The sequence below is a fragment of the Apis mellifera genome, linkage group LG7 (genome assembly GCF_003254395.2).
Source record: "Apis mellifera strain DH4 linkage group LG7, Amel_HAv3.1, whole genome shotgun sequence".
Lineage (NCBI taxonomy): Eukaryota > Metazoa > Arthropoda > Insecta > Hymenoptera > Apidae > Apis > Apis mellifera.
Window position 1 is genome coordinate 11,438,816 of NC_037644.1, and position 26,841 is coordinate 11,465,656.

At 38.5% G+C, this 26,841-nt stretch overlaps 1 protein-coding gene across 3 annotated transcripts in view; it reads right to left on the reverse strand.

Moving 5' to 3' along the window:
• The window catches only part of LOC411213 (discoidin domain-containing receptor 2), a 228,311-nt gene that overhangs the window by 103,228 nt on the left and 98,242 nt on the right, over positions 1-26,841 (reverse strand). For 2 of the 3 annotated variants that reach the window (XM_006565510.3, XM_394687.6), the window contains 2 exons: positions 10,507-10,748; positions 2,976-3,078 (listed from right to left, as the gene is read on the reverse strand). In XM_006565510.3, the coding sequence (XP_006565573.1) occupies positions 2,976-3,078; positions 10,507-10,684 (281 nt within the window). In that variant the 5' untranslated portion in view covers positions 10,685-10,748. Of the gene's footprint in view, positions 1-2,975; positions 3,079-10,506; positions 10,749-26,841 lie in introns of those variants that run through there. The other variant, XM_026441769.1, reaches the window with a different exon arrangement.

The window sequence follows — 26,841 nt, forward strand, 5'->3', positions numbered from 1 at the left end:
GGAAACAGAATGGAAAGAAAGAAATCAAAGGGAAAGTTTGAAAAAATTTGAATATTTCAATTAATATATATATTGTGAATAAGATTTAATATTTAAAATATTTATAAAAAATGCAACGATCGAATATATACATTATATCCTATTCTTTAAATAATTGTATTAAAATTAAAAATTATACGATATTGTTCATCCATTTCAAATTTATTTCCTCATTCTTCTACTTACGGAGAAAAGAAAGTAAACGAAATCATCGACGATTAATACACGAAGATATCAGATTTTCGAGAATCCGTTCGAAAGAAAATTCGCAAAAAGAGAAAAAAGATACGCAAAGTTTTTTCAGCTCAGGGAGGAAAAAAAAAGGAAGAATAAAAAATAGCCACGGCTATATCGATATTATTCGTACAACGTCACGAAACGAAGATATCGAGGCGCATTATTAACAGACATCGGTGATTTCGACGATGCGTTTCGAGCACCAACCCTCATAAATTGCCTCGGTTCGTAAATGTGCCGAATCGATTTGGCTGTCAGCCGTCCGACGCCCGCTACGAATCAAGATCGTAATATCGCCGGTAAAAATGTCAGGAAGACGATTCCTCTTTTTGACAAACGATAGACACTCGGCTTCCGAGTGTATCAAGGTTAATCTCGCTTCGCGATTTTTCTTCGGACTACGGTTCCCTCCATTCGATTCGACCACTCTTTTTCTTTATACCCTTTTTCCATTTTTACTCTCTCTGCCCGCGGAGATTTTTTTTAACGTCGTTGTCGCGATTCATAGGAATGCGATTAATTGGAAAAGCGAGTTTGGACGAGTTTGGCCGAGATTATAAATATTAAATTTCAACGTATTTCCCCTCAGAATGTTATTATATTCCTGAGAAAATCCCTTTTCTTTCTTTTTTTTTTAAGTCTCTTGCGAGCAATTTAAAAAAGAAGTAAAAAAGAGAATTCGGTTAAATTTTTGAGGGAGGAGGGATTCATTTTGCTCGGCTTGTAAAGCGTGTAATTGCTCAAAAATTGAGAACACCTGTTTGCATAATATTTAAAAAATAAAACTTCTGGACGGGAAAAAATTTCACTTTACATAAACGCGTTTCTGCAAAACTACTTTCATTCTTTTACCTACGAGTGATCACGCGTGTATTTAAACTCCTCCCGAGTCGAGGTATCTTATGCATTATTCGTTTTCCTTTTTTTTTTCTTTTTTCTTTTTTTCTTTTTTTTTCATTCCAGTTCATTGCGTTCAATTTTCATAATTTTTCCTTTTATATACATCGTCTGCAGAACGGAAAAAGAAGTGGTCGAAAAAAAACTTGTATTAAAATCCACGAGACGAGAAAACTTTTCGAGAATCTCGTCTCGCATTATTTCTTCTTGCTTTACCACCCACGATTAATAAGATATTAGATAATTTACAAGCCGTATTTTCGCATCCCCCGATATCAGATATTCGCTGCGCCCTCTCTCGATTATTCTCTCTCTCTCTTTCTCTCTCTCTTCCACGCGCGAGTTCTTCAGGCCGTGCACTATTAAAAATTTTAATGCCAGGCAAGCACAGCACGGGACGTTTCCAACTGCCCTCGGGCACCCACGAGATTTTAATCTCGCCGTTGTAATAAGAAATAAACCGAGCCGCTAGTGGACTCGCTAAATACCAGCCTCGTTGAAAACGTTTCGTGGCCGCGTCACGCGATCGAAAAATGCGAAACAGAAAGAATCTTAGACGCGATTAAGCGTGTTTAGCGTTTGGAAATCGCGAATTATCAAGATCAAAGCTCCAGATATTATTTTCTTTCATCGCTTTCGAAACGGTTGTTGAACAGAGACTGCTATAGCGTTTGACAAATATGAATTTAATCGAATATTAACGTAGTAATTGCCAGAATTTTTCTTCTCAAATTGAAAAAGCAATTCCTAGCAGAAATTTTGCGTTTAAAGTTGAAAATGATATTCTTCTGAGAGAAATGGCTCGTCGAAGATTTTTCTTATCCTCGAAATGGATTAATTCGTTTTCGTTTTACATTCCTTTATCGTTAATTATATTGTGAATTAAAATTTGAAGTTTGGAATGGATATCGTATCGTTACAAACGTAAAAGTTTTTCTCTCGTTACGCGTGTGATATGATACAAGTGGTGCGAGTATTTAGCTTGGGAGAAAGAATCGTTACGACAAGGAAAAAGGAAAGGCGAAAGAGTTGGGTTGAACTAAGTTGATTAAAGTAACCGATTGCGAACGTTGGCCAAAGTTCAACGTTCATAGTTTCCCAACTTCTGGCAAACCGATACTAGATGTCCCTTTAGCAGTAGGAAATTAACAGCCGATTCTACGATATAATTGTGCAACTTTCCGAACCCCGTATCTCTCGAAAACTCTTCAACTTTAACTGTCCCTTCCTAAGAATTATTGCAAACCCTTTGCACGATAATTTATCAATAAATGAATTGTCGAGTCACTCGCAAACTCTACTTTATCATTTTACAATTTTATCAATCCGTAACATCTCTCTTAAAGTTTCGTTCTTTTATCGAACAATTCGCGTATATTTTATTTATATCTTCATTGTTTTTTTTTAAAGAAGAGTAGATAAACGAAAGTATAAATTTTTCTATCCATCTTTTACGTTACAAAATGGATGATTTCCTCTTATAAATTTATAAACCTTCGAAACATGGAGACATTTAACGACGAAATTGTATAATTTCACCGATAATACCGATTCGATTGCACAATGATGAGGGCGAAAGCAAATACGATAAACAAGAGACCAACAACCTTCTCGTTTATCACCGGTAAACTCCTAAAGGAAGTTCGAATTTCGGTGTTTCGGGATCTCTCGTATCGATTAATTGCAATCAACGAGGGGGGATGCCGCACGCATTCTACAAAGGGAGAAACTATAGCGCTAAATCAAAATGGCCGACTTACCGTACTGCACCCGAGCATTTCGCGATATCATTGTTCACTTACCTGGCATGTTTCGGGCCAAGACTGGGATCGTACATAGAACTGGCCGATATATCTTCATCGGGGATTTCGCCATTCTCCATGCCCAGTGCCGCGGTACATTGTCCTGAAAGGATTCGAAACGGCGTTAGAGACAGAGAAACTGATATGCTTTGTCAATTTGAAGGGTTTAAACCGGAGAGAGACAGAGAGAGAGGCAGAGAGAGGATTGGCTGACCATGCGAAAATGAAACGATGAATAATTGAGAAAGGAATTGATAATCTTGCTAATGAATACGTTAAGAGAGATATCACATTTTCAAAGTAATTGTGTTTATTCGATGAAAACGTGTATCTTGGATATCAACGATTTTGATGATTTTTCCATGCGTGTTTTTATTGAATACTCGAATCGATCGTTGCGAATTAAATTGATATTTTGGTTCACACACGTTTCAATCACGATGAATCAAGAGAAATATCGTAAATTATTTTTTAGACGTTGAACAATTAAACGAGTATGAATAGCAGTTACGGTAAGATAAAAATTTATCCGAGATTAATTGAGAAATTTCGCGAAATTTACACAGAGGAGAAAATTTGTTGGAATTTCGAATTTCGAGTTGATTCCCAGAGAATAGAGATTGTGACGCGTTGCCACAAAATACGTAAGCGTGTTCTCGCGATGGTTCTACAATCGCGTGAAAATTCTTCAGCGAGATCCTAAGGGAATGGAAATTGCGACCTCATCGGTGTTGGGACGCACAAGGGACTTGAAACTCGATGATCGAACTTCCTTTCTCGTCCCCTTGCGATCCTTTACTCGTTTACCGCGATAAGCAAAACTAAAACATACCTAAAATAAGCACAATCGATGATATTATTGCATAAACTTAACGCTTCATCGATGATCCAATCAATAGAAAATAAAGCAACGATAACTTTAACTTATCTTGAATTGAGACTAAAAAATAGATATTAGAAAAAGAATTATTCCGTTTAAATGTTAAATTTCTCGAAACGTTTCGTACGTCCAATCAATAGAAAATGAAGCAACGATAGCTTTAGTTTATCTTGAATCGAGACTAAGAAATATAAAAATAGATATTAGAAAAAGAATTATTCCGTTTAAATTGTAATTTCTCGAAACGTTTCGTACGTCACGATTCTCGGTATATGAAGTATAGCCGGATAATCAACCGTAATAAATTGTCCAATTCGTAATGACGTAGAATGAAATACGATAGAATCTACGATATAGATGTATATATTCGGGCCAGGACACTGCAGTTACGCTCGAAAGTTTGAAAAGTGCAGAATGGATTGTAGAGATTGGCTCCCTTTAGATACAGCCCACTGATTTTCGTCGAGTGATATTTTTTGGTTTTTCCAAAACGAAATTTTTTCTTTTTTTATTGACAAATAATAAACGATGAGATATTCGTCATTCGAATAAAATTTATATTAAATTTTCTTCTTCCAATAGTATCTCAAACTTGAAAATCTCTATGTTTATCTATTATTTTTCACGCAATTTTCCATACAAAGAATAATTTCGAGATTGATGAATATATTCGAACGTACTTCTGGAATAATTATCGTCGCTCGCATTAAAGTTTTACCCTGTCGTTCGTATCGAAGCGAAAATCAACAACGGCGAGAAGAAAGCTGTTGTATCCCGTAGACGATTCAACGAACGTTGAAGTTGCAAAATGTGGGTCGCTGGAAAGTAGTGTGTGCAGTTGCGCAAGTTGAGTTGATATTCTACCGACTGCGATTGTCATGCGTACCAGTAATACAGTTAGTTTCTGTACATGTCGGTGACTTGGTATTACTACGATGAAACTTCTCCCTGGCTTCTTACTCCCCCAAATTCTGTGAACTTGCTTGCATCACCGTTCTGTTTTCTATGTATATTGTCCCACACACACCTGTTTATATATATATATATATACGGGGGAACGGAACGGTTTCCAGACTTTGTGCACGAATCACGGCTCCGCGTTACACGGCGAACTTGTTTTCGTTAAAACGTACAAGTTTTCGCTCGTTGTGTTAATAAACTTTGCTTCGCTTCGCCTCGTTTTATAATCAGAATTTAATTCGCGTATTTCGATCGATTATCATCAAATTGGGAAAGTTTTTCGAAAAAGTTTCCAAGATTTTCTCACAAATGCTTCGTATATTTAATATTCAATATTTTACCAGATCGAATTCGTTGGAAATTTAAAAAATGCGAATATTTATTTTATTAAGAATCAGAAATTCATAATTCGTAAGTGATTTTTTCTTTTTACGACTAAAATTAATAATCGCAGTATAAACTGCAAACATTTGATATATCTATTCTCTGTTTCAACTAATATTCTAAAATTCTCGTTGTGCATCAATTTACATCAAAATTCTAACCGATCCCTTCTAGCCAGATCACTCGTTTCTACGTTTCAACGATTTAATATTTATTTTAACGCAAAACAAAAGAAACAGGAAAATCTGGAACGAACGGAGGAACAATGAAACAGTGTCTAGCATGAACACGAGTCTATATCGCGAAGCAGTTAACAGGAGTACGTGATTCATTGAACGAGCTCTGTTCAGGACAATTTCGGGGGAAGGGAGGGGAGATTGTTTGCAGTTGCTCGCGTTCAACAATCATTCCCAAAACACAATCAGAACGAACTCCTTTCGATAAACGCTTAACATCAGGCAGAAACAATAAACCAACCAGTTCTCGTACCCTGTTAACTTAAAATCCACCTTCGAACTAATAATTGCTTTTACGTTAATTCGAATTCACCGCTGTTGGACCCAGTTCCCCTTAACTATACTGTCAGCTACATAGACAAATCCATCGACAAATTGACTATCCTGAAATCCGTTTAAATCCGAAACTTTTTAGACTACGAAACTTTCAAAACCCTCCTCCAAAGTCCTCCCTTTCTCGCTCACTCGGTTAACGATCACTCGAGAAGAAGAATTGGATTAGATTCACTTTCGAAAATCTTTTTTTCCAATATTTTTCTTCGGTTTATTCGTACATTCACGAATATATGAATCGATAGGATATTTCGATTCTGTTCTGTTTCTTTCCATTTTTTTTTTTTCAATTATCGACGCGACATATCAGAGTTCAGCGTAGCAGAACAAAGGCACGACCCACATCTGTCTTGTAACTAACCTACTTTATTAAATATATATCAAATTCTAATCAATAATAAGTTTCGCAATCTATACGTTTTTCTGCATTATTCGTGAGAAGAATATATATATAAGAACAGTTTTCTTCGAAATTTATTCGTATTATTTAATATACAATGTTTATTGAAATGAAAGTATTATGGATCGGTTAATGCATCGTTCTATTATGTTTGCAAATTGTATGTTTATTAGCGATGTTGAAAGAAAACTCAATTTGCAAAGTAAACAGATTCATTTAAATTTAATATACATAAAGAGAAATTCAAGATCTTAACTGAATCAAACTATTCCTTAGTAATACGAAACTCAAGTTGTTTATGATATATCAATTCATAATCTAATTCATTCGAAGGCTACTAAATCTCACACTTATAACGATATTCTAATTGTCGCTCGTTCTTCCTTCGTGTAATGCAAAAAGAAAAGAAAAGTATATCGAAATCATCGAATATTAAAAATCAGATTCATCAAATAACCCGCGTTCTATCGAAATCAGAGGAAATACGAACGTGTTCGTACGAAAGAATAACATTTCTCGATGGAAATTCAAAAAGGAAACAGAAAAGATAAACCATCACGATCGAATTCTATTCAAGAGAGAAAATGGGGGGAGGCACGCGTCGAAAACTCCAAGTGCATAATTGCCCGCTGGAATAAAACATCGACACCCTCGCCATTGTTCCCTCCTCCTCGGTTGCCAATACCCGCACCTTGCCAGATATGCACGGCCTAGTTCCCTTTGCAATTCAATCCTTAGAACTGTCGTCCTGCCTCAACTTCGATCGTCGCCGCTGTTCCAGAGTAGCTGGGAATGCGCCTCTTTATGCGGCATCCATTACTGGGGCAAACTGCGGCCGAGATGAGCCGTGCCGTAATTATCGAACTCCCGAGAGCGAGTTCGTTACGGGGAAGGGAAGGGGAGGGGGAGGCCGACTGTTTAGTTCCAGGGATACGTCGCGCAGGTGTTCCACGGCCAAAAATTGCACCGAACTTTCTCTTCGAGACGAAAGAGAGAGAGAGAGAGAGAGAGAGAATTGTTGGAAACGATCTGTCACTGGCATAAATTCGGGGGGAAGGGAGGAGGAGGGTTGTTCGTTACGACACTCTGACTCCATATAGGTGCGCAAACTTGTTTAAGGCTGGCTCGAGGCGTGTGTATTCATTGTTCTTATGATCGTTGTTCTGGATAAGCTTGTATATATATATATATATTGTTGTTTGAAGGAGACGAACCTCTTGCGTGGAATATCGCTTGATCTATCGGAGGGGGAAGGGGGTAGATCTGGAGAATCTGTCATTCGCAACACGCGTCCCTATTCATTTGTGCGGGAATGGCAGAGGGATACGTTCCTCTCTCTCTCTCTGTCTGGTTTACTGCGTAACCGATTCAGAATCGGATACGTTTACACGCCTCGAGGATTCCTTTTGAGAGATCTAACGACCTAAAGGGATTAGATCCCGTGGATCTGTCGAATTACGGAACGGTTTTAATTGGAAAAATGGTACGGTGTGGATAATGGTACGGTTGACGCAACGGATCATCGTTATTCGAAGCGGCGTTTGTTTCGTTTTAATAGTCGAATTCCTTTTTTGAGAGTCTGACGTAATTAGGGGATTCGATCGATGGAGAGATAGACAAAGAGAGAAAAGGAGAGAGAATAGTTTTAATTGGAAGAAATAGATAATAGGTTGACGCAATGATATAAATGATCGTTATTCGAATACGACGTTTGTTTCGTTTAATTAGTTGAATTTTCTTAGAGATTGGGATTAATCGACGAAGACGCAATGACGTTAAAGTTACGATCAAGAAATCAGGAGACAGAATATTTCTTTCACTAGATTCTCCAGAGAATCGAAAGAAAATCCCTGTCTAGTCAAATCCGTTGAATTTATTTCTGGAAAAATAAAAAAAAAATCTTCTCGAGTAGAGATTCAGGGATAAAACTTATCAGGCGCAATTGACCTGATTCGCTCGTTTAGCTTTTCTCGAAGATACTCTTGCTCGACAATTGATAATCTCTCCTCCTCGAATATTCGAGGAACAACCAAGCACCACTTCCACGTTTAAAATACGTAAAATACACCGATCCACGAAAACGTAGCGTGGATAATTAGAGTCCCGTTTGAATGGTGGAAGAGGCCTGTTATTCGTCCCGATTCTTAACCGGGCTCCATCCTCGTTCCATCCCTGTTCAACCGTATTAATTAAACAAGCCGTCGAAAAGAGTGCTCGATTCGATAAAAAAAAAAGAAATAAATTCAACGCGACGCCCCCTACGAACAAAATGAAACGAACAAAACAAACTGGTTATCGTTGGAGGGAAAAAAAAAGAAAGAAAGAAAGAAAGAAAGAAAGAAAAAGGAAAACGCGCATCGATTTGCAATTTGAAAGATCGCGCCCCTTTTTCTTTCACCCCCGAACACAGCCCATTGACTCATGAATACCACCACGAGCCCATCGATCGGAGCCAAACGGCCTTGGCGCTTTCCTTCTATTCCGGCGTTAATTAAACCCACCCTCTCCCTCCGAAAACGGGGGTGGCCAACTATTTTTAACCCCGCCTTCGATGCAAATAATCTGGTTAATTGAAATACAATAATCTCGGAAGGGGGACAAAGGGAAGGCCGATTCTTTTTCCCCGACGCGCGAACAAAAGAGTGTGAGAGGGGTGGGAAGAGTGTCGAGGAACAATAATAACTCGGCGGCCGAAAGAACGACTCGAAGGCCACGAAGGAACATTGTATAAGCGGTTTCGGTTCGAGGTAATTAATATGCATAAAAACATAACGACTAGTAAGCGATAAGACGACGAGGACGAGGTGGTTGGTAGGCACGAGAGAATGAATCGGCACAATGCTCGCGTTCGCCCGCTCGTCTGCGCCCGACCACCTATTAGATAGTATTGTTAATTCATCGTGCCGCTGACATTTCATTTGCGGCCTCACAATGGGAACGTAGTGCGTAATGGCCGCGCCTCGTTGCGCCCGACTTCCCTTCCCCGGGGAAATACCATGAATATTAATTTTTTTTTCTTTTTTTCGCCGGCTGTAGGCTTCCTCCCCCGCCAAGTGGCTCGGGACGTGGTTGGATGTAATGGTTCGACCTTTTCCCCGTTAAAATTTTTTTTTTCCAACCCTTCCAAACTTTCTTGGGACACGAAGAGAGACACTGCGCGGTGTAAATAAGGGAGAAAGGGGCCAAGTGTAACATTCTCGGTAAGAACTTTTGTTTTTCAAAGAAAGGGAATGAAATGGAGATTACGCAATTGGGGAACGAAAAATTATTGCACGCGTTCGGGCATAAATATATAGATAGAAATCGAAGATCGATAAAAGGATATAAAAAAATGGCCATTTAGTTACCATTTCAAAATTATACACACGTAATTATAAATCATCTCTGTTTGGTCTCCGTTAAGCTTTCCTCGATCCACGAGTAGACGGATTTTGAATTTTACAATCCGACTTTAGAGGAACTCTTTTTCTCCCCTTGTTTTCCTTACCTGTATCTATATTCGTCTCGTATCGCATCAAGGAAAAAGAAATCCGCGCGGGAAACGACCCGGAGGCGTTGCTTCAGTTTCGCTCTAACGTGTCGTGTTTTTGCCTAGTGTGCATATACGCAGAGCAGAGTAGAGAAGGGAGGGAGGGTGAGAGAGAAATTTTCGGAATAATTTTTCTCCGCTTTAGCATCGTGGCCGTATTACCAGGAGGGTAAAGGGGGGGAAAAGGACGAAACTAAATTCATTTTCGCGGAATAGTCGCCTCGCGCGAAATGGAACAATATTTTCCCTTCGTTTCACCTTTATCCGGCGAAATGGCCGTGAGTTAGACGACACCAAATTTTCCATGAGTAGAAAGAGAAAGAGTGGGTCCGCACATTCCGGCCGTGCGCGCGAGAAACTCTTTCCCTTTTCCTCGAAATCGCTTTAACGGCGGCACCTGGTGTTGAACGATGGGGGAGGAGGGGCGAATTACACAACCTTCATACCACCACGCGTGACAACCTAGTATCTTTCAGCTTTTTATTAACAGCCATAGTGTGTTTAACTGAGTGTCCAGCTCGGAAGGATACGGGTAATTACGTTACCCGGAAAATGAATTCCTTTCGTATTATTAATCGCGTAGGTGGAGATTTCGTACAGAATTTCGTACAGCTTTAAATCTTTAGATTTCTTTAAAAGCTGTGACAAGCTGGTTAAAGTGTCAAGAGTAAGTGAAACGTTCGAATTTTTGACTATATTAATCGCTTTGGTAATAGAAAGCGATTATCTCGTCCATCTCCACCTATACGAATAAATCAAGAAATTCATGAGTGACAAAAATGTTCAGAAAACTGTGAATTAAAACTTACCCAAGTCGAAGGGGCGGCAGAGCGGCAGGGAGCAGAGAAGAACGAAAGAGGCGATGAGAAGGGGTCGCAGAGGAGGCTGTCCGGGTCGGAGAAGCGGCATATTGGTGGCGACCTGAGCCATCGGCGAGCCGACAACCTGCTCCTCCTCATCACTAACTGTCGGCGATCCCGACCGCATCGGTCATCGAGCACGTTCCTGGCATCGTGATGGCCGAAAGGTGGTGAGTGTTCTCGCCGATAACCTGCGCACAGTATAATCCCTGTTAATCCCTCCGCAGACGCCACGGAAACGTCGTCCCTGGCAGACGGTTGAAACCGGTTCGGTAATACGTGTCGACGTATTGACGTTGATGCGATTTAACGGTGAAAGATGGGAAATTATCATAATATATATCGCGATCCGTCCAATCGTACAAATTGGAGAAGGATTAAGAAAGAGATTTTCGTCGCTTTTAAACAATTCGTTGATGATTCGAAGCGTTTGCTTTCGTTTTCGAAAAGTTTAAGGTTCTCGAATTAAAATTTTGGCGAATATTGTCTCGTGCTTCGCGTATTCTTCTAACGTTGATGTATATTGGTCGAGCTGACATTTGATTTTTCAAAAATCAATATCAATCGATCCGCTTCTTCTTTAAAATCAGTATGATAGAATGGGAGTATTCTGTTCGAATTCACATTGCCTATCTGCATGATGGAGTAATGAATCCAGCTACTCGACGAAATTTCATTCAACTCGGTTCGACTTAACGAAACTTAAATGCACTCCAATCCTAAAGAGATTATATCATAGAATTTCGCGTGAAATATAGTCCTGCGATACTGGCGCAAGATCAATATTTCATATTGAAATATGTATCAAATAGAATTCCACCAATGTTAAATAAGACGTCTCGACAATGAATTTGAGTTTCTGTAAATTTGCGATTAAACGGTACATCGATATTACAAACATCCATCTATCTATCTATCTCTTTACGAGTATTTTAAAAATAGACAAAATTGAATGATTCAAATCAAGTTCCTCTGTAGAGAATAACAATAATTTTTACGAATTGTTCAATTCTTCAACGAGAGAAGAGTATCTTGGAAATATTTAAAAAAAAAAAAAAAGATTATTCCCAGCAACGACACGATTTATTAATGAAGATTCGGTATGAAATGCGGTGCAACATTGGATCTCGTTGAGTAAGATGAGATTCAATCGAATTTTATTGGCGTTGAATAAGATCCAATCGACTCCGCGTCGAATCGGATCCAATCGCGCTCCATTCGTGTCGAATCGAAGCCCTACGAGTCGCCATCGCTTTCGTCGGACGAAAGCTGTACAGGTCCCTTAATCGGCGAGAACCAAAGGGGTCATTGCGTGCCGATATAAATGACGATACAATACCGGCTTCTAAACTCGTTCGAACGAATTCGAATTAAGAATCGTTATTCGTTTGCGCCTTGTTTGAGCCGCGCTCGCTTTGTAATCGTTTGACCAATGATGAAAACAGATCGTGACTTTCCACCCATATCGATCCGTCCATCCATCGATCAAATATTAAATTCGATACGAACACCATATCGCCATTTATCGTCTTTTTCTACGAATAAGAAAGAAAAAACTTGTTTCGAAACCGCGTCAAAATACTCTTACGTTTGATTATTGTAATCTCTAAAGAAATATTACAAGGATATCGTATAGGAACCTTTTCTAGAAAGCAGAAAGCGATAGATCACCGATATAAAAATCCATACGCGGTGAATAATTAATGAATAATTCATTAAACCCATTTCGTGGATACGCATAAAATTTTAATCGCGATTTGGTTATTAACGGGATCGTTTCTCTGAGAAAAAAAAAAAGGAGGGGAGGAAAAATGTGTAACGACGATCGCTTTGCACGAGAGGCTTTACAATTCGCGCGTGTAAACTATGATGGACGACAACCGTGCAGCTCGCTACATTGCTACATTAACTTCCTCGCGAATCCACCCTAACCGTCAGTCGGAATAAAAAAATTTTCCCTCTGCCTGTGTTCCAGCGTATTCCTCCGTATGATTTATTCGATACACAAAAGAATTTAATTCCCCGGAACCAGTTTCTGAAATTCTCTTACAGGGACGCCAGACAGATTTCACCGGCAGAATACGAGAAATAAAAATTATTTTGCAACGGTTATCATATATTCGTCTTTGACGAATTTTCTCGTGGAATAATTTCCGCAATCGTTTTCATCCTTGCATTTCTCTTTTATTTCTTTTCTTTCTTTAATTTATTATTAACGGACCGATGAAAAGTGATCGTGCAAAGATTTCTCGTATACTTTATTTATAAAATAACTTTGCCTTGCATGAACGTTAGACAATTTAAGAGGCGATTGTTCAAGTAAGATGAAAATTTATGATAAAATTGGACAATCGTGATCCTTTAGTTATCGACAATTAAAAATGACAATAACAAATAACAAATATATAACAAATAATATATAAGATATATAAAAGAATAACAAATAAAATTAATAAGAATATTCGTGGATGACTTTTCTTCGAAGGATATATTCCAAAATATATATACATATAACTCCGAAGATAATGAAATTCGATCAACAAGTGAAAGACCATTAGAAGCGCACGACTTTCCTCTTTAAGACGCTTTTTAATTTATCCCGATAAAACTTTCGGTTCCCGAATTATCCTCGTGTAAAGAAAAGCGTAATTTTTTAAACAATTTTTCAATATTTCTTATTCTCAATCTTGACCTACTTAAAATTCTAGACAACCGACGGATTCCTAGAGGAACGCATTCACGATACAGTACACATTTTGGAACAATACGCGTCACTACAGGGCCTACATTGGAAGAATGACTGGAATCGCGTTCCCCATTTCGCAGGAAAACTTTCACGGATAAATTTGAGCGAATGAGCAATGACCTATTGTAACGCAAAATGACTCGTTACACAAACTGCTCGGCTACGAATTTTGGAAAATTTGCCGAATTCAATTGCTGTTCACATACCGTTAGACGTACACACACGTGCCATTTAATTCTCCCCGTACCCCTCTCCGCCTACCCCCTCGCCCTATAGATTCCCCCGTCCGGGATTCGTTAGGAACTCCTAGTTATTCCGACCGCGTCGTCCCATACAGGAACTTGCCGGTCCGTGCACAATTATGTGTACACGTATGTAGCAGTCCAAGCAGGTAAAACGGTGGTACGCGCGCGAAAGGGAGGCGTTTCTAAACAATTCGGCTGCGCGGGGGGTGGGGAGAAATAATTAGTGGCTATGCGACTTTAATCTGGCAACATTATAGCGGTATTAAAACGGCATGTGATGTATTAAAACCCGTGTTTACGCAACACGGATTTACCCCCTCGCTAATTGAACGCGACTCAAAACTTTTGAGCCCTCGCCCGTTGTAAGTAGAATTAGACTCTTGTTTGTTGCTGGATCTAATTAATAACGTTGCGTTTAATCCTATTCCCTTTCAATTTCTAACGTTTCTCTATATCGATGCCGTGCAATGTTTATTTAGAAATTTGAAGAAATTCGAATTCTATAATCAATATCTGATATCCAAGATTGAAATTAGTTTATTGCTGAATATAATTAATAATATCGCGTTTAATTCCATTATAATAGATATTTGATCGATGTCCTGTAATTTTTATTTAGAAATTTGAAGAAATTGCAAGCGAATTCTATAATTGATATCTCTCATATCCAAGATTGAAATTAATTTATTGCTGAATATAATTAATAATATCCCATATAATTCCATTCTTTCTAATAGATATTTGATCGATGTCCTGTAATTTTTATTTAGAAATTTGAAGAAATTGTAAGCAAATTCTATAATCAATATCTCATACCCAAGATTGAAATTAGGGTGTTATAATTAAATAGTTTATTGGTGAATATAATTAATAATATTGCGTATAATGCCATCCGTTTCTAATAGATATTTGATCAATTTGATTGTCTTGTAATTTTTATTTAGAAATTTGAAGAAATTGTAAGCGAATTCTATAATCGATATCTCTCATACCCAAGATTGGAATTAGGGTGTTATAATTAAATAGTTTATTGCTGAATATAATTAATAATATCGCGTTTAATCCCATTCGTTATAATAGATATTTGATCGATGTCTTATAATTTTTATTTAGAAATTTTAAGAAATTGTAAGTGAATTCTATAATCAATATTTCTTATATTGAAATTAGAGTGTTATAATTAAATAGTTTATTGCTGAATATAATTAATAATATCGCGTATAATCCCATCCGTTTCTAATAGATATTTGATCGATGCCATGCAATTTTCATTTAGAAATTTGAAAATTTTATATCTAATTAATAATATTGTGTTTAATCTGATAGATAATAGACATAAATAATTAATCAATTGTCGCGCAATATTTACTTAAAAATTGTACGAACTCTGTAATCAATATCTTTCGTTTCTCCGAGGATTAAAATTAGGATATCCGAATCCGATGGAAAACGAGGATTTCGTCCATTTGCACTAAGGAAGAATTTATGTCATCTAAATATATATATATATGAAGTTCGGTATCGGCGATAAAACGGGAAGAACACGTCTCTGTTTTCCGTGTAACGTTTCAAGGATGCGAGGCCGACCCCGTGTACTGTCTGATATATAGCTATAGAATACGAAGAGGCTCGTAAAGCCGTCAGAAACAAGTGTTACATCCTGTATCGAGGTTGTAAGATATTGCGGTATGCGTGTAGCCCGAAACCTATAATGGAACTTGGAGATCGGCCGTTTTCAATAGCCGATCACGTGGCGGCCGATTGGCCTCCACGTTTCACGAAAATGGTTCCCCTGGAAATCGGGTTGAAAGGTAAAATATGCGACCGAGGCAAACCGAGGCACGGTTAAAGTTACGAGAAACAGTGAGAGATAGGAGAGAGAGAAAGGGAGGGAGATTGTTGTTATGGAGGGACAGTGGATATTCTTCGCTTCCCTTTATTCTCACTCTAATTGTTCGCAACTATCGATCGTTAGTCGATAACGAGCGTGGAAGAGATTAAATCACACGCATCCGTGAACCATATGTTGTTAGAGCGGCACAACATCGCGATAGTTCGTTGAACTGTGACGGTGGCGTTGATAAACGATATCGTGAAATATTTTCGTTAACAGGTTTCGCTTTACCAGTTACGAAATTATCATTATTGGAATTTTTTTTATTTTTAATGACACTGATATTTGAATTCTTTTTTTGCTTTCTTAATTATGCAAGGCTCGCCTTGTAAAAAAGATCGCTTATTCGAATTTTTATAGATCTTTATCGACTGTAACAAATAAATACTCAAATTACGAAGATACTTGAACTGTCAGATTTTCAAATTAATCGAAGTTTGATATTCTTGACGCGATAAATTTACACTCAATTTATCGTCTAGACGAGAAGAATCGATCTCGGAAATTAATATAAAAGTATGAGAAATACGTTTCATATTTCAATTCACAAAAGTTTTCCATAAAATAAATTTTAGAACAAACAACGTTCCTCCTCGCAGTTCCGTCAAACGACAAAGGAAAAGGAGGGGGAGGAAATAGCTATGAAGAGAAACCCTGAAGGACGGTCGCCGCCGTTTAAAAAACTGGGTCAACTTCATTGCCGGGTAAAGAATCAAATTCATTAAACGCCCGATGTAATAAACGTTAAAAAACAAACGTCGTTTCCGGTCACTCCATCCCTCTGAAATTCCCCTCTGAATTATATCCCGAGCAATTCTGAATTGCCTTTGGGATAACATCGTTGAGTCTACTACTTCCTAGTGGAACACGCCCGTTTTCTACGAGAAGCGTCGAATTGTGAGCAATTTCCCGAGCAATTCACCTAACAAGTACTCTCCATGAAAGGAGGGTTCTGTTCGTGAATACCAAAAAACTTGCTTTCTTAAACCCCTGGAATGCTAAGTTTTACCCAAATGTATAAAGAACCTGTTTAATTTTAATTTTAATTCCGCGCACAAAACTCCTCTAACCGTTGCCTATCCCGATATTCGTTAGTGAAAACGAAGCGGAGACAGCCTATCTCGAATATTTGAATTTAAACGTGGCTATTTAGAAGCGAAATGGATATATATATCGGTGAAGAGGAGGGATTCAATACCTTTTCGACATATTTCTACAAGATTATTCATTCTTCTTAATGATATTTGAGACGATGAATTGTTCGAGACGCAAGACACATTTTCACGCGAAAAGTTTCCCCTACAGTTTCGACTGTGAACAAAGAACAAGATTTCGCACAGAGACACGGACAAGATTCGATTCCATGCACATATTAATTAAATTGATTAGATTTTTGATTAGAGAAATCCGTATTTACAAAAGTATTAATAATTTTCGTTAAAAATAACTGGATTAAATATACATACAGAATATAATATATAAATAATTAAGATCGGAGTGGAATCAAAGTCGACTGACCTCGAATTGTTCAAAATATCCCGTGTAAACTAAATTTCAATCATGTAGAATAAACTCGTCTCGGGGTTTATTGACTCGGTCAACCGATTAAAAAGTTATTACCTAAATGTTCAACGTGATGATCAATACCGGGGAAAAATAAAATTTTTAAAAAGAATCTCATCAACAAGTGATCAAAGATCTTATATTTATCATCGTAACTTATCTCGTTATTAGTTAACTCCGCTATTAACTCGTTATTGCACCATTTCATTGATAATTTGAATATTTTACTTTATCAAGTGTATTGTTCACAAATTAACATTTATTCATTCCAATTTATCACGCATCTTTATCTCTGCATTCGTTTCTATCTTACACAAGCTTATCTACTCTCTATTTCCACTAAAAAACGAGATACCAATTCTCGTATTATTATAACACTTCGAGATATGTAACTTCGACTTGTTCAACGTTTCTCATTAATAACTCGTTTTGCAAAGGAATAATGTTTCTTGAAATTACCTCACGAATCTGAAATGTCCATATATACATAATGTTTCACTCGTATGAATATATTTATAAATAATTAAAAATTTCAGTATTCTATGTTTCATCTATACTTCATTAACAGTTCAATACATGCATGATATTACTCTCTTCTCCATCGATCTATCCACCTGTTACCCGAACACACAACCAGCCAAGACGCAATAAAGGAAAGAGAGGGAGGAGAGGAGTCGGTGAATAGGTTGGACGCAATAGGGGGAGGGGCGAGTTGGCAGGTTTTGTGCCGGTTCGATAGCCCGTGCAAAGCAAACAAGCCTACGGGACACGAAACAGAGTCTACGACGCGGAAGCGGGGCCGGCTTCCGTCCAATGGACTTTCCTCCTTTCGTTCACGGGATGTCGAGCACCGTCATTACGTCGTATGCAGACGGGGTTGCTGGCCTTAGCGCGAGTCCAACCTCCTGCCAAGGCACAGGAGGAGGAGGAGAAACAGGCCGGAGAATACGCGAGGGGACAGAGCCAGAGGAGAAGATTTTTCCAATGCAAATTTTATTCCGTTTCCTTCCTCTCTCCGTTCCACCTTCGCTCTTCCTTCCACTTTCTTTTCAAACTGCTACTCCTTCCACCGATCCCGCGGGATCGTCTTTACGCATCGTCGGTCAACTCGAGTTATCGCGGATCATTCATGTGATTCGTGAAACCGAGTTTCACACGAATCGTGAAAAACAGGAGAGAGAGAGAGAGAGAGAGAATTAATGAATTCTGACAGGTTGCTATTTGACCTCGTGGGACGAGTGATACCGTTTCTTGCATTGGACGGAGAAAGACGCTTCCAAGTCTTGGCCTCGTTCGGGGAATAGTTGAACGAAAACAAGTGTACTCGAAATTGAACATGGAGAGACGTAGCTTTGTGTTGCCGATTTGTGCATGTATATCTAGTGTAGAGTGTGATCGAAAAAGTTGTTCGATTTACTTGAATTACAACACCATCTGAAATGGATAATAATTCACATTAGATTAAGAAAAAAGAATCTATTCTTATCCAATCTACTCGTTGATTGAAGCTCACAGAAAGAAACGATGAGAAGAAGCGTGAAAACTCGTTACTTTTCGGATCTTGGCTAATGTAGCCAGCCGAAGGGAAAAAGGAAGGGAAAGGGGAACGGTAAGCAAGGCTCCCCAAGGAGGCTCGAGGCGAACGTGTAACGGGTAGAAAAGTGCAGGAAACTATAAAGTTTGCCAAGTCGTTGGTCGTTAAGCAAGGATTTACCGATTCTTCGAGGAGGATAACATCTATGTAGGTTGTCCCCGGGCATTGTTAGATACACCTTCGATCGTACCTTTCTCTCGAACGGAGAAAGAGAGAGAGAGAGAGAGATTCAGCTTTCCTTCGAGAGAGATCAATCGATAACGCGTGCCTCGTCTCGATTATGCCCCTCGATTCGAGACTTGGTTCGACTCGAACACGTTTTCGTTTCGGCTCCTTACCAATTCCAAGCCTGCGAGAAGAGACTCGATCGTTCTCCTTCCTCTGTTCCACATTCGAATAATCGCGTTTTCTTTCTTAGAGAACGGTCGAAGGATTCACGAGAACACGGTTATCCGATCGACAGAGAGAGAGAGAAAGGGAGAGAGCAGCCTGCCACTTTGTTGCCAGGGGAAAATCTCCGTCGAAATCTGGGATTCAACGTTCGCATCCGTCCACGTGAAATTTTCATGGGAGAGGAAGTTCACGTCCCGACGATTTCAGATTCGTTTAGAGGGGCTTCGTATCACGTGGCTTCGTGAGAAGGTTTTCTCCTGGCCGGTGGATAAATTGCTCAGCGGACGTTCTCCAGCAAGAAGAGGTTCTTGCCAAGAATCGGGGTTAAAAAATTACTTAACAATCCCGCCTCTTCGAACGCGTGGATAATGGAGATCGGATCTGTATTTACAAAAAGGGATAATTAGAAGGGGTTCCATCGATTCCATCCAAACGAAATCTTTGTTCGATTTAACAATTGTCGATTGGAATTGTATTATACAATCAGCGAACGGATTCAAATTTTACTCGTTTCGAGTAAAAACAGAGTTAATGTATTTCGTTTCGAATTTAAAAATTAGCATCCACATAATAACGATCATTTCGATCATTTTTCAATGGAAGTATCAAAAAATATTTCAGGATATTTACTTCGTAATCAACTTTGAGTTTACTCAAGTATTTTTCCTTCCTTCAAAGCTAAGATTTCTCGAAAAGTATCCAATTATCATTAATTGGAACAAATTGTAATTGTAAAATTGTAACAATATTTATATTTTCCTTCCAAAGGAAATATAATTTTCTCTTGCGTTGATCGATGTACCGTTTGATCAAGAGAGAGAGAGAGAAAAAAGCTGGGCTCGTTCGCGATTTTTCAATGTTAAATCGATCGATCTCCGCCCTTCATTTTCCCGTTCGTGCGCTTCGATAAAGTTTCTTCCTCGAATCCACATCTCGGACGGGAAGAATTGGTACGCCGGACGTCCGTTTCTCGATTTATTTCAGCTTACCGAATCGAGAAACCGACGAAGCGGGCAGAATGCATTCGACGGCATATATCTAGAGAACAGAACGTTGACCAAAGCGCAAACGTTTATCGTGGGGCGCACGCGAGAAATTGTAAAGTTTTCCAAGGCGTGCGTCCGATTTCGATATACGTTAACTCATCGAGGATTTCGTGCGCCATTGGAGACGTCAATTCCAAACGAGAACGACGCAAAAATTTCTATACCACTTTTCGACTTTTATACATCGGATCAACGTAGGCTATGTATTCGCCGAGAATCGTCGGCGGTGGGCGGAATTTTTATAGAATCGAGGGTGAATCGACTCCGGAATCTCGAGGATGCCTGACCAAACGCCAACCGTTTTCACTGAAATATCCCCGATAAAACTTGTTTGCTCCTATCTTCTCGAGAAATCTACAATTTACCCCACGATCTCTCCAGATAACTTCTTCGCTCCTCCCTCCATTTTTCCCCGCGTTTTAATTAAAAGATCGAATCGAGGAAGAGGAGGACGCACCCTCGATGGATAATAATGCGAATGATTTTCAATATTTCTTCTTCTTCATCGATTCGTAAGAACTAGAAGAGTAATAGTAGTAAACAGGCCAAGCAATCTTTGAATCTACGTGAATCTAAATATTTAACCTTCGTTGAAAAATCTCGAGCAATATTTTAAAAAAAGATCCCCTTTCACGTTTCTTTCATCACATATTACGAGTGAAAAATCTAAAATAATCACTCTTTTTCCCCTAACAAGAATCAATGCTGAAATACTTAATTACACGATTAATTCGTTAACCGGATTCGAGCCGACATTTACGTTATCGAGAATAAAATCGCATAAATTATTAGCCACGTGTTATCTCTCGAGCGTATGCATGTCACTGTCTCAAGAACGCAATAATTGCTCCGTAATAAAGAATCAACAGAGGGAAGGGGGATCACGCGCGGAACGAAACTTTACGCGCTCGTTACTCGAACAGGCGCAAGGGTCTGTTATTAAAGCGACTTAATTTATATTTCTCATTAGTCGGAAAAGCAGATATCCGCCTTAAAGCTTTACTTAATTAAATCGCTATACAAACGACACCGTCGTGGACGGGTGGTTCGCATTGAAATGGCCCGAATAGAAAGTTGAAAGAGAGAAAGAGAGAGAGAGGGAGGGAGAGGGAGAGGTACAGAGGTCGGCGTTAATATTCACGGGGGAAACGGTGTTTTGAAGGTGGAAGCGGCGGCCAGTTTCTAAAGAAAAAGCGATCGAATTAATGAGCAACCCTTCGACGTGGAGCCCAACTACCGACAAAGTGAAATTTTAATTAAGATCCCGGCCAATGAAAAGAGAAGAAAGAGAGAGAGAAGCGAAACGGGTAAAGAGGTGAAGAATTCGTATTCGTATTCGCTGCCAGATACTCGTGTGTGCGTGTATGCGTGTGCACATGCGTGACGGACATTTTGGGAATCCAGGGGCGGAAGACGAATATCGATGGAACTCGAACGTTTCGAGGACTTTTAAACGCGTTAATGACCAGCATTCAGCCCAACACGGCTGGACACGCGGCTGGATTTCCGCCAATCAGCCCGGCAATTAGCGGAATTCACAGAACCTGCTTGCTCTGCGATCACGCCGAAAGAGTTAAAAAAAAAAAAGAAAAAAGAAACTGCAGATTTACGGTTTTAATAAATGTAAGGTAAAAGCAATGGATCGACTCGATTGTGGAGAGGGTTGTGTTTCATCGTTAAACAACAAGGGAGAAACAACAGGATGGAATCGGTTTTTAAAAGCTTCTTATCGAATTTGTATATAATTCGCGGGAGGGCGAAAAATTGTAAATTCGTTCGAGCGATCAATCCGTTGAAATGGAAAACAGGGGAGGGAGGGGAAATAATATCAATCGAAACACTGTGTCCGATTTGAAAAACCGGATTCGACGAAAAATACGGCGGGGGTGTCGGAATAAAGAGCGAGCCGCGTTTACAACGAGCGAGAACGAATTCAATAACTAAATACAATCTCCATAAATCCCGAAATCCGTCCGATCCACGATCTCCGCGCTCCGTAAATTTTCACTGCCGGTCCGAGGGGAGAGGGAGCCTTTCGCTCGTATGAAAATCAGCCCAAGGTATTTATCATACGGGATATCGCGCATCGTGTAAAATCGGATGCGCGAGGATCGAGAACGAATCGCGGAGGGGGACTCGATACATCGAAACGCGGCCGCGACCTGTTAATTTCCGTTTGCCGAAAGCGATGCCCGACGCAGGCCAGGGACACGTGGGTGATACGCCCTCGCGATCAGACGATACACTGATCACGGATAATCGTTCCGCTTCCGTGACCTTCGTAGCCGGGAAAATGGTAAATTCAATAAAAGTTGAAATAGTTATCTCTTCCTGTGAATGTCTGTTTTCTTTATTAGTCTAGTCTGGGATGTAATCTTTATGGGGAAATGATAAATTCAGGGTTAGATAGAATAGTTATTTTTCTGTGGCCTTTACGAAGAAATGGTAAATTCAGGATTGAATAGATACCGTTTTCTGTAATAAATTCAGGATAGAGTAGCTATGTTTTCCTGTGACCTTTGCGAGGAAATGGTAAATTCAGGGATTGAATAGGTATCGTTTTCTGTAACGGGAAAATTTATGGTAAATTTAAAATGGTAAATTTAGGATAGAAATAGTAAATTCAGGATTGAATAGATATCGTTTTCTATAGCCTTTATGGGAAAATGATAAATTCAGGATAGAGTAGCTATGTTTTCCTGTGACCTTTGTGAGGAAATGGTAAATTCAGGGATCGATAGGTATCGTTTTCTGTAACGGGAAAATTTATGGTAAATTTAAAATGGTAAATTTAGAATAGAAATGGTAAATTCAGGATTGAATAGATATCGTTTTCTGTAGCCTTTATGGGAAAATGATAAATTCAGGATAGAGTAGCTATGTGACCTTTGCGAGGAAATGGTAAATTCAGGGATTGAATAGGTATCGTTTTCTGTAACGGGAAAATTTATGGTAAATTTAAAATGGTAAATTTAGGATAGAAATGGTAAATTCAGGATTGAATAGATATCGTTTTCTGTAGCCTTTATGGGAAAATGATAAATTCAGGATAGAATAGCTATGTTTTCCTGTGACCTTTGCGAGGAAATGGTAAATTCAGGGATTGAATAGGTATCGTTTTCTGTAACGGGAAAATTTATGGTAAATTTAAAATGGTAAATTTAGGATAGAAATGGTAAATTCAGGATTGAATAGATATCGTTTTCTATAGCCTTTATGGGAAAATGATAAATTCAGGATAGAGTAGCTATGTTTTCCTGTGACCTTTGTGAGGAAATGGTAAATTCAGGCATCGATAGGTATCGTTTTCTGTAACGGGAAAATTTATGGTAAATTTAAAATGGTAAATTTAGAATAGAAATGGTAAATTCAGGATTGAATAGATATCGTTTTCTGTAGCCTTTATGGGAAAATGATAAATTCAGGATAGAGTAGCTATGTGACCTTTGCGAGGAAATGGTAAATTCAGGGATAAGAATAGGTATCGTTTTCTGTAACGGGAAAATTTATGGTAAATTTAAAATGGTAAATTTAAGATAGAAATGGTAAATTCAGGATTGAATAGATATCGTTTTCTGTAGCCTTTATGGGAAAATGATAAATTCAGGATAGAGTAGCTATGTTTTCCTGTAATCTTTGCGAGGAAATGGTAAATTCAGGGATTGAATAGGTATCGTTTTCTGTAACGGGAAAATTTATGGTAAATTTAAAATGGTAAATTTAGGATAGAAATGGTAAATTCAGGATTGAATAGATATCGTTTTCTGTAGCCTTTATGGGAAAATGATAAATTCAGGATAGAGTAGCTATGTTTTCCTGTGACCTTTGTGAAGAAATGGTAAATTCAGGGATCGATAGGTATCGTTTTCTGTAACGGGAAAATTTATGGTAAATTTAAAATGGTAAATTTAGAATAGAAATAAAGAAGAAAATAAATTGTTGTTTCCCATAATTTTCAACCGAAATTCAAGATTATTATTTGGAATCGATCATAGAATTTAAGATTTTCAAAATATATCGTTGTGGCACAATGGTAAATTTAAACTTGGATAAACTTGGTTATTATATTAGAATCGTGCATTGTTTCGAATCAAATGTCAAATTTAGAATTTTTCGAAATATCGTTGTACGCGTTGTTACATTGTTGTCGTTTAAAATGAATTGTAAATTCATCCTCCATTGTGGTGGGTAAGTAATACGATTTCTATACGCTATCTCCGTTGCAAATTAATGTTGCAGAACCAAATTTGTGTTTTGGATGAGATAGGAATAATTCCGATTATCGGATGATGGTTGGATTATTAAATCACAGGTCGCGTTACGGTTAGTGTAACCTTAGTTGAATTTATACCATATACAGGTTTAAACGTATCGATTCAATCCCTCTTTGACGTTTACGTTTCCCGGATTTTTGTAATAATTTTAGAGGAGATTGAACGTTAATTGATCGCGATAAGAGTAAATAACATTATGTTTGCTAAATTGTATTTGCAACTAAACCGTTAGAGAAAATTTTCAGTAATTCAAATTAAATTAAAGTAAACAATTTAAATTAAAATCGAGCGTTGAAAAATTTTTTTACAAATCTAGTTTTAAATATTGTAAATTGCAACTGCGAAACAAAAAAAAAGCGACAATTGCGAAAAAAAATTTTCGAAACTTTTGAACAGTTTTTAACATTTTGCTTGCATAATTAAATTCCAATAAAATGTAATTTTTTGCTAAAAGAATTAATCAAACAAAATATAGTGTAGTAACTTAATTACAAAGTATTCATTCTTAAAATTAACGAATGAAACTTTTATCGTTGATTCAATAAATTTTCTTAGGAGAATGATAAGTTGAATGGAAGAGCTTCTTTTTTTCTAAAAATTTTGTCTGCCATTGAATCACCTCGTTGAAGATGACTGTGAAATAGAAACAGCGAAAGGATAAACTCGACATTTCGAAATCATGATTCACGATCACGATTCTAGATCGTTCCTTCACGAAAGAGGGTTATATCAAGACTCAACACGAGTGTAAAGTACATGTAAAGCGGAAGTCGACTCGAATTTCGATATCGTAATTGAAAACTGGTAGAAAATAAGGTAAAAAGCGCGTCGATCTAGCTTTTCATCGAGTCTCGCTGAAAAAAATGGGACGAATTTTGATGATGGCTCGTTGCGAAAAGCAAGTGGGGCCCGGTACGAGGCGTTTTCTGATACCATTCTCGAATGGCAAACGTTGGCTTGCAATTTGCCAAGCTCGGTTGACATTCGATGTAGCACAAATTTCGATGCTCGATAGTTTCAACATGGGGGAGGAACGAGGTTTGAATTTTATCTACTAGGATCACGCCGAAATTCACTTACCTCCCACTGTGTTTGGTTGGTCAGCCGGTTAACAATGTTTCGCCATTCTACACGTCTGACACGTCCTAATAAATAATCCCTTTGAAACCCATTCAACAGAAAAATCACCGATTACAACAACAATACTTTACCAATTTTTTTTCTCCTCTCTTTTCTTCTCTTCTTCCGGGAACGAAGAGAAACTCCTCACGAACTCTTCTTCTCCAATAAATTTAATCCTCTCTCAACGTGATATCATTTGCTTGCCAAAAACGCGAGAAAATTGGATTATTATACGATATCGACGAGTAGTTTTCGTACACGCTGTTATTCCACTTCTCGAATTCGATTCGAAATGGCGAAACAAGGCAACGATAAATTCTTTTTCACAAACAATTTCTTCCCAAAATATATTATATATCACGTGCCGTAATTAATTAACATCCATCCTATTCATACCTCGGAATATCCTTTTCACAACAAATCGAAGCCCTCCCCAGTATTCCAATCCCGTCATCAAAATCCACTGACCTGCATTGTATGCGCACGTGCGCAAACCGACCGAGTATGTAAACCGACTACGCAATCCTACGTGTATGTGCGTGTAACACAAGCAGGCGCGCCCTATAAGATGCGCCCACCAATACCACGCGCGATCCTTGCACAATCGCGCGGGGCGCACAATACCCGCGGCATTCTGCGACATTTTGCAATGATCGTGCTTTGATAGCCGCAATCTAAACGGGCTTCCACTTCCGCCGTTTAAAAGGCGGGGCAGAAAACACGTTTCGACGTCCTCCATCCGGCCCGATATTATTCAACGTATCGCCGCATTGTCGAGAGAGAGTGGACAGAAACTGGAATAGTACTTCGAAAATACTCGCAGTTTGGCAAAGCCAAGGAATTTCGTTGCTTTCGAAATGGTTTCCAGGCTTGTGAACAAAGGAAAAAAGGAAAAGAAAGAAAGAGGATGATTCTTTCTCTTTGTTCCTCGCGAGATACGAATAATGTTTCGCGTGATCGATGATAAAACTATTTCGGGGAATCTTCGAGTCGATCGGTTTTTGGTCTACGAATTTGGTTCAAGAAGGAAATTTTTGGAAAAATGTTTCACAAACAACGTGTCTTTTGCTCGGTTATAAAACAGTGTGACGGAGCGATCCTCGGTGGAAGATTGAACGGTTTGTTGATTTATCTCGTTTCCCTGAATGTAGCCATCTGATGGGCTGCTGCGTAAAAGCGCGTCGACAGGGTATATTCCACACAGAGAATCGAAACACGGTGCATCATGAATATTGATCCTCCGTTTCGTTCGTGTTATCAATTATTTCGTTGCTCGCAGATAGTATTTCTAATCGTTTAATATCGTCTAATATACTGAAAAATAGCTTCGTTAAATAAACGAAAACTATTTATTCCATTGACATAGAACGCTTTATCCCTCGCTTATATTAAATTACACAAATTTTT